Source organism: Macaca nemestrina, chromosome 8 (genome assembly GCF_043159975.1).
Source record: "Macaca nemestrina isolate mMacNem1 chromosome 8, mMacNem.hap1, whole genome shotgun sequence".
NCBI classification, from domain to species: domain Eukaryota; kingdom Metazoa; phylum Chordata; class Mammalia; order Primates; family Cercopithecidae; genus Macaca; species Macaca nemestrina.
Window position 1 is genome coordinate 58,013,306 of NC_092132.1, and position 15,829 is coordinate 58,029,134.

The 15,829-nt window shown below is 34.3% G+C and overlaps 1 protein-coding gene across 4 annotated transcripts in view; it reads right to left on the minus strand.

Moving 5' to 3' along the window:
* The window catches only part of LOC105497295 (cyclic nucleotide binding domain containing 1), a 596,100-nt gene that overhangs the window by 140,003 nt on the left and 440,268 nt on the right, over positions 1-15,829 (minus strand). For 2 of the 4 annotated variants that reach the window (XM_071068020.1, XM_071068022.1), the window contains exon 9: positions 10,765-10,818. The exons of the other annotated variants lie outside the window; for them this stretch is intronic. In XM_071068020.1, coding sequence (XP_070924121.1) covers positions 10,765-10,818 — 54 coding nt within the window. The remainder of the gene's footprint in view (positions 1-10,764; positions 10,819-15,829) is intronic. 4 annotated transcript variants of the gene reach the window in all.

A 15,829-nucleotide genomic window follows, 5' to 3' on the forward strand; every position in this document is an offset into this window, starting at 1 on the left:
GGAGCAGGCACCCATCTTTTCTGTTCTCCAGCCTCCCTGAGTGACATCTCCAGGTGTGGGAGTAAACCAGATGAATAGGGCCTGAAGTGAACCCCCAGCAAACTGCAGCAGCCCTACAGAATAGGGACCTGACTATTGAAAGAAAAACAATCAATCAGAAAGCAATGACAATAGCATCAACAAAAAAGTCACCAAAAACACCTCATCCAAGGGTTAGTAGCTTCAAAGATTGAAACTAGAGAAACTCATAAAGATGAGAAAGAATCAATGAAAAACGCTGAAAATCCAAAAGGCCAGAATGGCTCTTCTCCTTTAAATGATCATAACACCTCTCAAGCAAGGGTGCAGAACTGGACAGAGGATGAGATGGTTGAATTGATAGAAGTAGGTTTCAGAAGGTGGGTAAAAACAAACTTCACTGAGGTAAAGGAGCATGTTCTAACCCTATGCAAAAAAGCTGAGAACCTTGACAAAACGTTAGAGGAGCTCCTAACTGGAATTACCAGTTTAGAGAGAAACATAAATGACCTGATGGAGCTGAAAACCACAGCACAACTTCGTGAAGCGTACACAAGGATCAATAGCCGAATCAATCAATCGGAAGAAAGAATATCAGAGATGTAAGACCATATTGCTGAAATAAGGCAGGCAGACAAGATTAGAGAAAAAAAGGGAAAAAGAAATGAACAACACCTCCGAGAAACATGAAACTATGTCAAAAGACTGAATACCTACAACTGATTAGAGTACCTGAAAGGGACAAGGAGAATGGAACCAAGTTGTAAAGCACACTTTGGGTTATCATCCAGGAGAGCTTCCCCAACCCAGGAAGACAAGCCAACATTCAAATTCAGGAAATAAACAGAATCCCACTAAGATACTCCATGAGAAGATCAACCCCAAGACACATAATCATCAGATTCTCCAAGGTTGAAATGAATGAAAAAATGTTAAGGGTAGCCAGAGAGAAAGGTCAGGTCACCTACAAAGGGAAGGCCATCAGACTAATAGTGGATTTATCAGCAAAAACCCTACAAGTCAGAAGAGAGTGGGGCTAATATTCAACATTCTTAAACAAAAGAATTTTCAACCCAGAATTTCATATCCAATCAAACTAAACTTCAGAAGCAAAGGAGAAATAAAATCCTTTTCAGACAAGCAAATGCTGAGGGAATTCATCACCACCAGACCTGCCTTGCAAGACATCCTGAAGGAAGCACTAAATATGGAAAGGAAAAACCAGTACTAGTCACTGTAAAACACACAAAAATATAAACATCAATGACACTATGAACAAACTGCATTAACTAGTGTGCAATATAACCAGCCAGCATCATGATGACAGGATCAAATTCACACACAACAATAGTAACCTTAAATGTAAATAAGCTAAATGCCTCAATTAAAAGACACAGACTGACAAATTGGATAAAGAGTCAAGACCCATTGGTGTGCTGTATTCAAAAGACCCCTCTTACGTGCAAAGACACACATAGGCTAAAAATAAAGGGATGGAGGAAAATTTACCAAACAAATGGAAAGCAGAAAAAAGCAAAGGTGGCAATCCTAGTCTCTGATAAAACAGACTTTTAATCAATAAAGATAAAAAAAGACAAAGAAGGGCATTACATAATGGTAAAGGGATCAATTCAACAAGAAGACCTAAGTATTCTAAATATATATACACCCAATACAGGAGCACCAAGATTCATAAAACAAGTTCTTAGAGAACTACAAAGAGACTTAGTCTCCCATGCAATAACAGTGGGAAACTTTAACACTCCACTGTCAATATTAGACAGATCAACAAGACAGAAAATTAACAAGGATAATCAGGATTCAAACTCAGCTCTGTATCAAGTGAACCTAATAGATACCTACAGAATTCTCCATCTCAAAACAACAGAATATACATTCTTCTCAGTGCCACATGGCACTACTCTCAAAACTACCACATAATTGGAAGTAAAATACTCCTCAGCAAATGCAAAAGAACTGAAATAATAACAGTCTCTCATACCACAGTGCAATCAAATTAGAACTCAGGATCAAGAAACTTGGCCAGGTGCAGTGGCTCACGCCTGTAATCCCAGCACTTTGGGAGGCCAAGGTGGGTGGATCATGAGGTCAAGGGACCAAGACCATCCTGACCAAAATGGTGAAACCCCCTCTCTACTAAAAATACAAAAAAAATAGCTGGGCATGGTGGTGGGCACCTGTAGTCCCAGCTACTCGAGATGCTGAGGAAGGAGAATCACTTGAACCCAGGAGGCGGAGGTTGCAGTGATCCGATGTTGTGCCACTGCACTGCACTCCAGCCTGGCAACAGAAAAAGACTCCATCTCAAAAAAAAAAAAAAAAAAAAAAAAAAAAGAAGAAAGAAAGAAAGAAAGAAACTCACCCAAAACCATACAACTACATGGAAATTGAACAACCTGCTCCTGAATGACTACTGGGTAAATAACAAAATTAAGGCAGAAATCAAGAAGTTCTTTGAAACCAATGAAAAGAAAGAAAAACATACCAGATTGTATATGTACCACATTTTCTTTTCTTTTCTTTTTTTTTAATTATTATTATACTTTAAGTTCTAGGGTACATGTGGATAACGTGCAGGTTTGTTACATATGTATACCTGTGCCATGTTGGCATGCTGGACCCATCAACTCGTCAGCACCCATCAACTCGTCATTTACATCAGGTATAACTATCACGCAGCCATAATAAACAGTGAAATCTTGTCCTTTGCAGCAATATGGATACAGCTGGAGGCCATTATTCTAAGTGAATTAATATAGGAATGGAGAACTAAGTGTAAGTTCTCATAAGTGGGAGCACACAAGGGAACGGTAGACACTAGGGCCTACTTGAGAGTAGAGGGCAGGAGGAGGGTGAGGATAAAAAACTACCTATCAAGTACTATGTGCATTACTTGGGTGACAAAATAACCTGTACACCAAACCCATGTGACACGCAATTTACCCATGTAACAACCTGCATATGTACCACATGAACCGAAAATAAAAGTTGGAAGGAAAGAAAAAGAGAAAATATAGAGTACAAATTTCTCCCTTTTAGGAATTATTTTTTGGTTGCTCAAAATACGAGCTTGATTGTAAATGTTAAAGCAATAGTGAGGAAGATAGTATACTTTCTTTTTTCAATTTATAATGTTTGATACATATTTTATATTAATGTTGGAGTACATAAGTTTTAAAGATTTTCTATATCTTTATTAAGTCATTTATGTCACCTCTTATTCTATCATAAGCTGACTAATAAGATTGAGTCAAATGTTAAGCAATTCCATTTCATTAATTTTGTATTGCCTTTGAAACTCTTTTGTGCATTTTGCCACTATAAAATGATCTTATTTATCCCACTTAATATTTTTCCTTGTAAATTCCATCTTGCCCAGTATTTCTCTAGCCACTCTTACTTTTTTATATTAATATATAGTTTATACATCTTCTTATATGTATTTGTTAATCCTTTAACTTTTTATCTTTCAATTTTTATTTCTTCAATTTTTTATTTATCCTTTAATATTTGGAATTTGTTTTATTGAATTTTACCTTTGATAATTTGCAAAGCAGACATCATTCGTTTTAAACTAATTCAGTATATTTTTGATTCTTAAAACTATGGCAATTGAATTTTGAGAATAAAAAGTCTTTAGCATTCAAAAAAAAAAAAGAAAAAAAAAAAGAAAAACATACCAGAATCTCTGAGATGCAGCTAATGCACTATTAAGGGGGAAATTTATAGCACTAAATGCCCACATTGGAAAACTGGAAATATCTCAAATCAACACCCTAACATCATAATGAAAAGAACTAGAGAAGCAAGAGCAAACACATCCAAAAGCTAGCAGGAGACAAGAAATCACTGAGATGAGAGTGGAACTGAAGGAGATAGAGATATGAAAAATCTTCAAAGAAATCAATGAATCCAGGAGCTGGTTTTTTGAAAAAATTAGAAAATAGACTGCTAGCTAGACTAATAAAGAAGAAAAGAAAGAAGAATCAAATAGACACAATAAAAACTGATAAAGGGGATATCAACACTGACCCCACAGAAGTACAAGCTACCATCAGAGAATAGTATAAACACCTCTATGCAAATAATCTAGAAAATCTAGAAGAAATTAATATATTCCTGGACACATATACCCTCCTAATTTGTTACTGAATTTGAGGCAGTAATAAATAGACTACCAACCAAAAAAAAAAAAAAAAAAAAAAAGCCAAGGACCAGATAGATTCACAGCCAAATTCAACCAGACGTAGAAAGAGGAGCTGGTACCATTCTTTCAGTAACTATTCCAAACAATTGAAAAGGAGGGACTCCTCCCTAACACATTTTATGAGGCCAGGATCATCCTGATACCAAAACCTGGCAGAACATGACAAAAAAAAAGAAAACTTCAGACCAACATCCCTGATGAACATCAATACAAAAATCCTCAATAAAATGCTGGCAAACCAAATCCAGAAGCACATCAAAAGCTTATCCACCATGATCAAGTTGGTTTCATCCCTGAGATGTAAGGCTTCTTTAACATCAATAAACATAATCCATCACATAAACATAACCAATAACAAAAACCACTTGATTATCTCAATAGGTGCAGAAAAAGCCTTCAATAAAATTCACCATCCTTCAAGTTAAAAACTCTCAATAAACTATTTATTGATGGAACATATCCTAAAATAATAAGAGCTATTTATGACAAACCCACAGCCAATATCATACTGAGTGGACAAAAGTTTGTAGTATTTCCACTGAAAACTGGCACAAGACAAGGATGCCCTCTCTCACCACTCTTATTCAACATAGTATTGGTAGTTCTGGCTACGGTAATTAGGCAAGAGAAAGAAATAAAGGGTATTCAAATAGAAAGAGATGAAGTAAAATCATCTGTATTTGCAGATGACATTATAGTATATTTAGAAAAAACCCAATCGTCTCATCCCCAAAACTCCTTAAGTTGATAAGCAACTTCAGTAAAGTCTCAGGATAAAAAAATTGACGTGCAAAAATGACAAGCATTCCTATACACCAACAATCGACAAGCAGAGAGCCAAATCATGAATGAACTCCATTCACAATTGCTATGAAGAGAATAAAATATCTAGAAATACAGCTAACAAGGGATGTGAAGGACCTCTTCAAGGAGAACCGCAAACCACTGCTCAAGGAAATAAGAGAGGACACAAACAAATGGAAAAACATTCCATCCTCATGGACGGGAAGAATCAAGATCGTGAAAATGGTCATACTGCCCAAAGTAATTTATACATTCAATATTATTCCCAGCAAACTACCATTTACATTCTTCAATAATTAGAAAAAACTACTTTAAAATTCAAGTGGAACCAAAAAAGGGCCCTCTTTGCAAAGACAATCCTAAGCAAAAAGAACAAAGCTGAAGGCATCTCCTGACGTCAAACTACACCACAAATCTACAGTAACCAAAACAGCATGGTACATGTACCAAAACAGACATATAGACCAATGAAACAGAGACCTCAGAAATAAGACCACACATCTACAACCATCTGATCTTCAACAAACCTAATAAAACCAAGCAAAGCAGAAAGGATTCCCTATAATAAACAGTGCTGCAAAAACTGGCTAGGCATATGCAGAAAACTGAAACTGGATCCCTTCCTTACACCTTATACAAAAATTAACTCAAGATGGATTAAAGACTTAAATGTAAAACTTCAAACCATAAAAACCCTAGGAGAAAACCTAGGCAGTACCATTCAGGAAATAGGCAGGGTAAATATTTTATTATGAAATTACCAAAAGCAATTACAACAGAAGCTAAAACTGACAAATGAGATCTAATTAAACTAAAGAGTTTCCTTTTTTTTTTTTTTTTTCTCTTTAGACAGAGTTTCCCTTGTCCTCCCAGCTGGAGGGCAGTGGCACAATCTCAGCTTGGTGCAACCTCCGCCTCCTGGGTTCAAGCAATTCTCCTGCCTCAGCCTCCCAAATAAGTGGGATGACAGGTGCCCACAACCATGCCCAGCTAATTTTTGTATTTTTAGTAGAGACAGGGTTTCACCATATTGGCTGGGCTGAACTTGAACTCCTAACTTCAAGCAATCCACCTGCCTCAGACTTCCAAAGTGCTGGGATTACAGGTATGAGCCACAATGCCTGGCCTTAAACTAAAGAGCTTCTGTACAGCAAAAGAAACTATAATCAGAGTGAACATGCAACCTACAGAATGGGAGAAAATTTTTGCAATCTACCCATCTGACAAATGTCTAATATCCAGAATTTACAGGGAATTTAAACAAATTTACAAGAATAAAGCAATCCCATCAAAAAGTGGGTAAATGATATGAACAGACACTTCTCAAGACATTTATGCTACCAACAGACATATGAAAAAAAGTTCGATATTACTGATCATTAGAGAAATGCAAATCAAAACTACAATGAGATACCATTTCATGCCAGTCAGAATGGTGATTATTAAAATGTCAAGAAACAACAGATACTGGTGAGGCTGTGGAGAAAAAGAAATGCTTTTACATTGTTGGTAGGAATGTAAATTAATTCAACAATTGTGGAAGACAGTGTGGTGATTCCTCAAGGATATAGAACTAGAAATAACATTTGACCCAGTAATCCCATTATTGGGTATATAACCAGAGGAACATAAATCATTCTATTATAAAGATACACACATATGCATGTTTAATGCAGCATTATTCACAATAGCAAACAAATGGAACCAACCCAAATGCCCATCAATGATGGACTGAATAAAGAAAATGTGGTATGTATACACCATGGAATAATATGCAGCTACAGAAAGGAATGAGATCATGTCCTTTGCAGGGACTTCAATGAAACTGGAAGACATCATCCTCAGCAAACTCACACAAGTACAGAAAACCAAACACTGCATATTCTCACTCATAAGTGGAAGTTGAACAATTAGAACACATGGACACAGGTAGGGGAACAACACACACCTGGGCCTGTCAGTGGGGTGCAAGGGGTGGGAAAGTCTCAGGACATACAGCTAATGCATGCAGGACTTAAAACCTAAATGAGGGGTTGATAGGTGCAGCAAACCACAGTGACACATGTATACCTGTGTAACAAACCTGCATGTTCTGCACATGTATCCTCAAACTTAAAGTAAAAAAATAAAGAATAAAAAAAGAAAACTAACAAATATGGTAAATATTAGCCCAACTATATCAATAATCACTTTGAATATCAATGATCTAAATGCACCAATTAAAAGACAGACATTGTCAGACTGAATCAAAGAATCAAGACCCAATTATACGTTGTCTATGAGAAACCTAATTTATGTTTAATATAAATCTATTATGTACATTTTATATATATGTATTTCATAGTTAAATTCTAATTCATATTTTAAGTCAACATCACCATCAATTATTTGGTATAATTGACATTTATGAACGACTTAATCCATTAACAACAGCATATATATTCTTATGCAAACATAGAACATTCACAAAGATACATCACATCTGGGTCCATAAAACGAAGCTTAAAAATGTGAAAGAAAAGAAATCATACAATTTCTTCTCTCTGAATAGAATGGAATTAATCTAGACTTCTGTAGCTAAGAGATAGCCAGAACAACTGAAAATATCTTGACATTTAAACAACACACTGCTAAACAACACATGGGTCAAAGATAAACTCTCAAGAGAAATTTTCAAATATGTTGAACTAACTGAAAGGAAAACAACTTATGAAAATTTATGAGATGCAGCAAAATCCATGCTTAGAGGGGAATCACATTAAGAAATCAGGAAAGGTTGGCCGGGCGTGGTGGCTCAAGCCTGTAATCCCAGCACTTTGGGAGGCCGAGACGGGCGGATCACGAGGTCAGGAGATCGAGACCATCCTGGCTAACACAATGAAACCCCGTCTCCACTAAAAATACAAAAAAATTAGCCGGGCGTGGTGGCGGCGCCTGTAGTCCCAGCTACTCGGGAGGCTGAGGCAGGAGAATGGCGGGAACCCGGGAGGCGGAGCTTGCAGTGAGCCGAGATCGCGCCACTGCACTCCAGCCTGGGCGACAGAGTGAGACTCCGCCTCAAAAAAAAAAAAAAAAAAAAGAAATCAGGAAAGGAAGAAGAAATTAATCCAAGTAAACATAAAAAAAATGGAACTAGTAGACTGGGCATGGTGGCTCACGCCTGTGATCCCAGCACTTTGGGAGGCTGAGGTAGGTGGATCACGAGGTCAGGAGATCAAGACCATCCTGGCTAACATGGTGAAACCCTGTCTTTACTAAAAATACAAAAAAATTAGCCGGGCATGGTAGCGGGTGCCTCTAGTCCTAGCTACTCGGGAGACTGAGGCAGGAGAATGGTGTGAACCCGGGAGGTGAGCTCCGTCTCAGAAAAAAAAAAGAAAAGAAAAGAACTAGCAAAATCAGAGCCAAAATTAATAAAATTGAAACCAGAAAATCAATAGAGAAACTCTACAAAACTAAAATCTGGTTTCCAAAAAGATCAATACAATTGATAAGCCTCTAGCCAGGCTAACTAAAAAAAAGAGAGAGGGAACACAAATTACCAGTATGGGAAATAAAATAGGGGACATCACTACAGATCTTATGAACATTAAAATAATAAATAATGGGATACTATGAATAATTATGCCCACAAATATGACAACCTAAATTAAAAACTAGACTAAAAGCCTACATTAAAAACTCTCAGTAGACCTTCGTCAACTTGATACAGAGTATCTACAAAACCCCAAGAGTTAAAATAATATTTAATGGTAAGAAACTAGGAGTATTTCTACTAAAATAAAGAACAAGGTAAGGATATCTCTTCTCACTACTCCTTTTAATATTATACTGGAAGTCCTAGCTAATACAGTAAAACAAGAAAGGAGAAAAATATATATGGATTTGGAAGTAAGAACTAAAACTGTCTTTGCTGATGACATAATCAGCTACATAGAAAATCTAAAATAATAGAGAGAAAATTCCTGGAACTAATAAGGGATAATACATAGGGTTGCAGATACAAGGTTAATATACACAAGTCAATTCTTTCCTATATACTAGCAACAAACAAATGGAATTTCAAATTAAAAACATATTATTTAATTATAAATTAGCACTTCCCACCAATGAAATAGTTACAAATCTAACAAAATGTATTTCTGTATGAATAAAACTACAAAGTTCTGATAAAATATATCAAAGAAGTACTAAATAACTGGAGAGATATTACATTTCATGAATACAAAGCTTCAATATTTTAAGATGTTAGACTCCCAAAATAATATACAGATGATATGCAATATCAATTAAAATTCCCATAAGCTACGTTGTAGACATAGAAAAACTAATTCAAAACTGTACATGGAGAGGTAAAATACCTAGAATAGCCAACATAATATTGAAGAACAAAGTTGAAGGACTGACACAGCCAACTTTAAGAGTTATGACAGAGCTGCAATAATAGAGACAATGTGATAGTAACAAAAAGATATAGACAAATAGATCAATGTGAGCCCAGAAATGAACTCACATAAAAATAGTCAGCTGATCCTTGAAAAAGGAACAAAGGCAGTACAGTAGATAGTCTTTCCAAAGAACAGTGCTGAGCACTGCACATCCACATGCAAAAGAGCAAATCTAGATAAAGACCATACACTTTTCAAAAAAATTAAATCAAAATAGATAACAGACCTAAATTTAAAATAAAAAATATATAAAACTCTTATGAGGAAACTACAAAACTCCTAGGAAGGATTAACTCCTAGAAGATAGAAAATCTAGATGGCCTTGGGTTTGGTAATGACTATACAAAAACAAAAGCATGATCCATGCAAGAAATAATTGATAAGATTTTAATTAATTAATAAAGGGAATTAAGAAAATGTTCTAACCTACAGTAGCATCAAAAAGAATAAAATATTTATGAATAAAGTTACCATGAAAGTGAAAGGCTTGCATGCTGAAAAATATAATACATTGTTAAAAAATTAAAGAGGGCATAAATAAATAAAAAGATAAACTATGTTTATGAAATAGAAGACTTAGTCTTGTTAAAATGTCCACAATACCCAAAGTGATCTAAAGATTTGATGCAATTTGTATATAAAACCCAATGGCATTTTATAGATAAATAGACAAAATAATCCTAAAATTGATATCGAATCACAAAGGACTCCAAGTAGTCAAAACAATCTTGATAAAGAAGAACAAGGCCTCATAGTTTCTGATTCAAAACATATTGCAGAACTACAGTAATCAAAGCAGTATGTTACTAGCACAAAGACCAATTAAATATAATGAAAAGCCCAGAAAAAAAATGAAGCATAAAAAAAAACAAATTATGAAAAAAATAAACATAATTTTAAAAATTAAACATAAAGTATTAAATATTAAATAATTAGTTAAAATATTAAACATAATAATTATATTTAAAATATTAAACATAAAAAGCCCAGAAAAAATTCACACATATGTTGTCAACTGATCTTGACAAGGGTGCCAAAAATAAACAATGAGGGAAAGATAACCTCTTCAGTAAATGGTTTTAGAAAAACTGGATATCGAACAATGAGAACACATGGACACAGGGAGAGAGCATCACACACCAGGGCCTGTTGGGGGTTTGGAAGCAAGGGGAGGGAGAGCATCAGGCCAAACACCTAATGCATGCGAGGCTTAAAACCTAGATGATGGGTTGATAGGTACAGCAAACCACTATGGTATATACATACCTATGGAACAAACCTGCATTTTCTGCACATGTATCCCATAAATTAAAGTAAAATCTAAAAAATAGAAAAGAAAAACTGGATATCAACATGCAAAAAAAATCACATGGATTCTTATACAATACACAAAAATAAACTCAAAAATGGATTAAAGATAGTAACATAAAACTTTAAACTGCAAAACTCCTAGAAGAAAACACAAGAAAAAAGCCCAATGACATTGGTCTTAGCAATGATTTCTTGGATACGACACCAAAAGCACAGGTAACAAAAAGGCAAAAATAGACAAATGAGATTATATCAAATTAAAAAGTTGTTGTGTAGCAAAGGAAATAATCAACAGAGAAAAAGGCAGCCTATGGAATGAGAGAAAATATTTGCAAACTTTATACCTGATAAAGGGTTAATATCCAAAATATATAAGGAACATCTATAACTCAATAGCAAAAATCAAACAATCCTTTAAAAAAATGGGCAAGGGATTTGAATTTATTTCTCCAAAGAAATCCAAATGTAGAACAGGTATAAGAAAAGATGTTCAATATCACTAATTATTACAGAAACACAAATCAAAATCACAAAGAGATACTGCATTACAGATGTTGGGATGGCCCCAATCAAACAAACAAGCAAACAAATGCAAACCAGAAAACTTCAAATCGGTAAGGACATGTTGAAAGTGAAACTCTTGTATACTGTTGGTGATAATGCGAAATGTTGCAGCTATTATGGAAAATAGTATGAAGATTCTTCAAAAAATTAAAAATAGAACTATCATGTGATTCAGCAATCTTACTTCTGGATATTTATTCAAAAGAATTGAAATCAGGATCTCAAAAAATATATATTTGCACTACTATGTCTGTTGCAGCATTATTCACAATGGCCAGGTGTTGAAAACTAAGTGATATTGACAAAAGAATGGGTAAATAAAATGTAGTAATTCATCTATAAATAAGAAGGAAATACTCTCATATTCTACAACATGGATGAAGTTTGAGAACATTATTCTAAGTGAAATAAGTCAGTCACAGAAGGACAAATACTGCATGATTTCACTACTATGAGGTCCCTAAAGTAACCATACTGATAGCAGAAAATAGAATGGTGTTTGCCAGGGGCTGTGGGGAAGGTGAAATGGGAAATTGTTGTGCAATGAATATAAAATTTCAGTTATGCAAGGTGAAAATATTAGAGAGATATGCTGAACAACATTGTGATTGCAGTTAATAATACTGTAATGTGCACATAAAATTTGTTAGGATAGATCTCAAGTTTTTTTATCATGGTGAAAAATAAACATAGGTTTTAAGGTATAACTTTTGATGTCTTCTTCATCTAAATGTACCCTCAGTCACACATACATACACACACACACACATGCATACACACACACACTCTCTCTCTTTTGAAAAATAAGACCACTGAATTACAAGAAATCCTGTTAATCAGTGACTGACCTAACGGAGGTGGCACATAATTTTAACTCTTGGCAAAATAATTTCCCTCTGTCAGAAACTCCAGAATTATGATCACATAAAATGTGTTTCCAGAAATCATTGAAGATAGTCTCAGTAAAGTTTTCAGCCAATTTTTATAAAGGTAATGAAAATATAAGTTATTTTTCAAGCTTAAAGATTGTATCTTATTGTTCTTTTTAACTAAACTGTAGAAACAAAAGTAAATCACTTAATGTAATTAAGTGACTAGGATGAACCTCCTATCACGTCCTTAACAAAGCCTGAAATATAGTGAACTTGACAAGACAAACAATAAAAAGTTAAGCTAGTATAAGAGAGTTAAAAGGTACTCATTTCAAGTCAGTTTTTAATTTTTCTCTTTTGGAGTTAAAAGAACATCTATCACAATGTCATGCAATGCAAACAGCAGACACTCAATATATTTTTGTTCAGATGGTGTGAAGTCTGGACTTGATTTTGGAATTCATTATTCTGAGAAGTTTCCAAGCTAGGGGACATACTTTTTGAAATTCAGATCATTTTAAAATAGTGCCATTCTCAAAAAGAGAAGGGAAAAGATAAAATTTTGTTGTTAAGAGATCAAGAACTTAAGACAAAATCCAATGCAAGGGTATCAAATAAATGATGTAGGCTCATACACATTACTTTTATCACTTATCTAAGCATAAAATGAACATTTATGAGCTATATGGAAACTCTTTTTTTGAATGTTTAACTCAAACCCTACTACTTTCACTGTTAATTTTATTCTTATAGAGCATTATTATTTTTCAATCAACATATGTTAAAGAGGAAAAAATTAAATTGAGGTAAAAATATGTTACTTTTCTGTAGCATTGCATTTAGTTACTGAAAGTATATTTCCCCTGTCGCTACACAATTCTAGTAATAGTTTTGTTCTTTTATCCTGTAACCTTTTTGTAGAGTAGAAATTTTCCAATGAGGTAAAATTACCTTTTGCTTGCTCATTTTTTATTCTTCAAAGTTCATATAGGTTATTCTATGAGTACTCATCTAAACTCCACTTATGTGAGGTAAAATTTCTGCAAGTATTGCCAAAGGAGAAGAGAATTGTATTCATTACCTGTTGGTTTTATTACTGCTATAGGCAAGGCATTTAGAACAATGTAAAAATACCTATGGGAACATCAGGCTCATTGCCTTTTATTGGGCCCCAGTTTTATCGTCCATATTGGCCAGCTCTACTTCCACATCAAGCATTGAATTATTACCCCTGCCTTGCTTCCTGCTCTAATACTATCCTCATGAAACTTCTCTGGTGAAGGTAACTAGCTTCATTCTAAATGGGAAATCAAGTGCTACATTATCAATATCCTCCATGTTCTCTCAGCATTGAGGGGCCACCTCTCTCCTAATATCCTCTTCTTCCTTGATTTATACTAGTATTGCATTAAACACACACTATTATGTTGATCTCATTTTAATGAACCCATGATTTTATTTACTGTTCTTTTAGTTGCTTAAAAATTTCTTGCTCCAAGTTTATTTCATTATGCTCATTCTTTTCTCTGATGAGCCTTAGCTCTCCCAAAACTCTTACAAGTTTGGCTGTCAGTCTTACATGAAATGTAGTGTGAAGGTGCTACTTCCAAAGAAAGAGTATGCTAAGGTGTGATTCAGATCACTTACCATGAATATCCTTCTTCTCTGTGAAAGCTGACTGGGGGTCTGCCTCATCAGCCTGGTACAATATATATTTTTGAAATCGTGTCAATTTCTATATTTATTGCAATTTTCCAATGTCCCCTCTGCCCATTCTCCTTCCTTCCTCTGAGAGTCTTCCAGGTTTTATTTCAGTATCATTCTCTTTAATTCTATCTAATTCCTTTACTGACTGCCTCCAGCGTTTCCGGGAAGCTGTATTGAGTGAGCATCCTTACATGTGAGGAAAGCACCCAAAACTGAGAATAGTCATCCAGCGTTATTAGAGGGAACAACCTCTGATGTGCACACAGGGCTCCTTCAAAATGTATGGTGTATTGGACAGAGTTAGGAGAACAGTTTTTCCTCAGTAGTGGGGAAAATTAGACCTAAACTAAACACTGTTCTGATCCTGCCTGAGAAAGATTAAAAGCAAGACAAGAACATATAAAATTGTTGCTGAGTACTTAACAGTGTCCCAGAACAAAGCTCAAGAAAACTTACACATATTTAATCCAGCACCTAACAAAGTAAAATTTAAATGCTTGGAATCCAATGCAAAATTACAAAGCATGCAAAGAAACATGAGTATATAACCCATAATAAAGAGAAAAATTAATTAACGGAAACAAAACCAGAAATAAGAGAGAGATTAGAATCAGAAGACAATTGCATTAAAATCATTACCGAACACATAGCCCATAATGTTTATGAAGTTAGTGAAAAAATAGCATTTTAAGTAAAAACATAATAAAGATTCAAATTAAATTTCTAGAGATGGAAACTAAAATGTCTGATTAAAAAATATAATGGCTCTGATGTATAGTAGATTAGACACTGCAGAAGAAAATATTGGTGACCTTTAAGACATACCAATACAAATTCACCTAAAATAAGACAAAGAGAATTAAAAAAATCAAGTATATACACATGCACATATACATATTAGAACAGAGAAATAGTGAAACATGGAACAAATTCAGTGGACCTAATCTTACGTATTTAGAGTATACCCAGAAAAGAGGAAGTAGGCATTTGAAGATGTAATTTCCAAAATTTTTCCACCCAGTATTTGATAAAAACTAATACTTCATCCAATAGTACCAGAATACACACTTTTATAAGTGTAATGGAACCCTTATCAACACAAACCCTATTCTGAGCCATAAAACAAGTCTAAATAAGGCAATTCAAATAATACAAAACATGATCTTCCACCAAAATGGCATTAAGTTCAAAGCCATTAAATGAAAAAATATGTGTAAAAATACAAAATACTTACAAAATTTATAATAACATAGCAAAAAAATGATAACTAAATATTTTCAAATAACAATAAAATTTAAAAATTTACTTGAAAATTAATATTTTCAAGTAAACCATGGGCCAAGGAGAAATCTACAGGAAAATTAGAAGGCATTTTGAGTGAGATGAAAACAAAAAGATAATATATCAAAATGTGTGTATCATCAAAAGCAGTACTTAGAACAGTGTTAAATGGCTAGATTAAAAAATTAAAAAAGGTCTCAAATCAACAACTTGAGCTACTTCCTTAAGCTACTATAAGAGTGAATTAAACCCCAAACAGAGGAATTTAAATAATAAAAAAAAACAGGAGAAATCAATGAAAGAGAAAAGAGAAATCAATGGAGAAAATTAATGAAACCAAGGCTATTTCTTTGAGAAGATAAATACAATTGATATTTTCTAGCTAGACAGTTCACCCCCCCACCAAATTTCTTATAATAACCTTCTGAGGTAAGTACCATTATTATCCCCATTTTACAAAGAAGAAAAATGAGGCCTAGAGAAGTTATGTAATTCATCTAAGGCCTCACAAATAGGACATAATACAACTAGACTTCAAACTTAAGCACTTGTGACTTCTTAAGTCACATTCTAAAATGCATTCCATCATATAATGA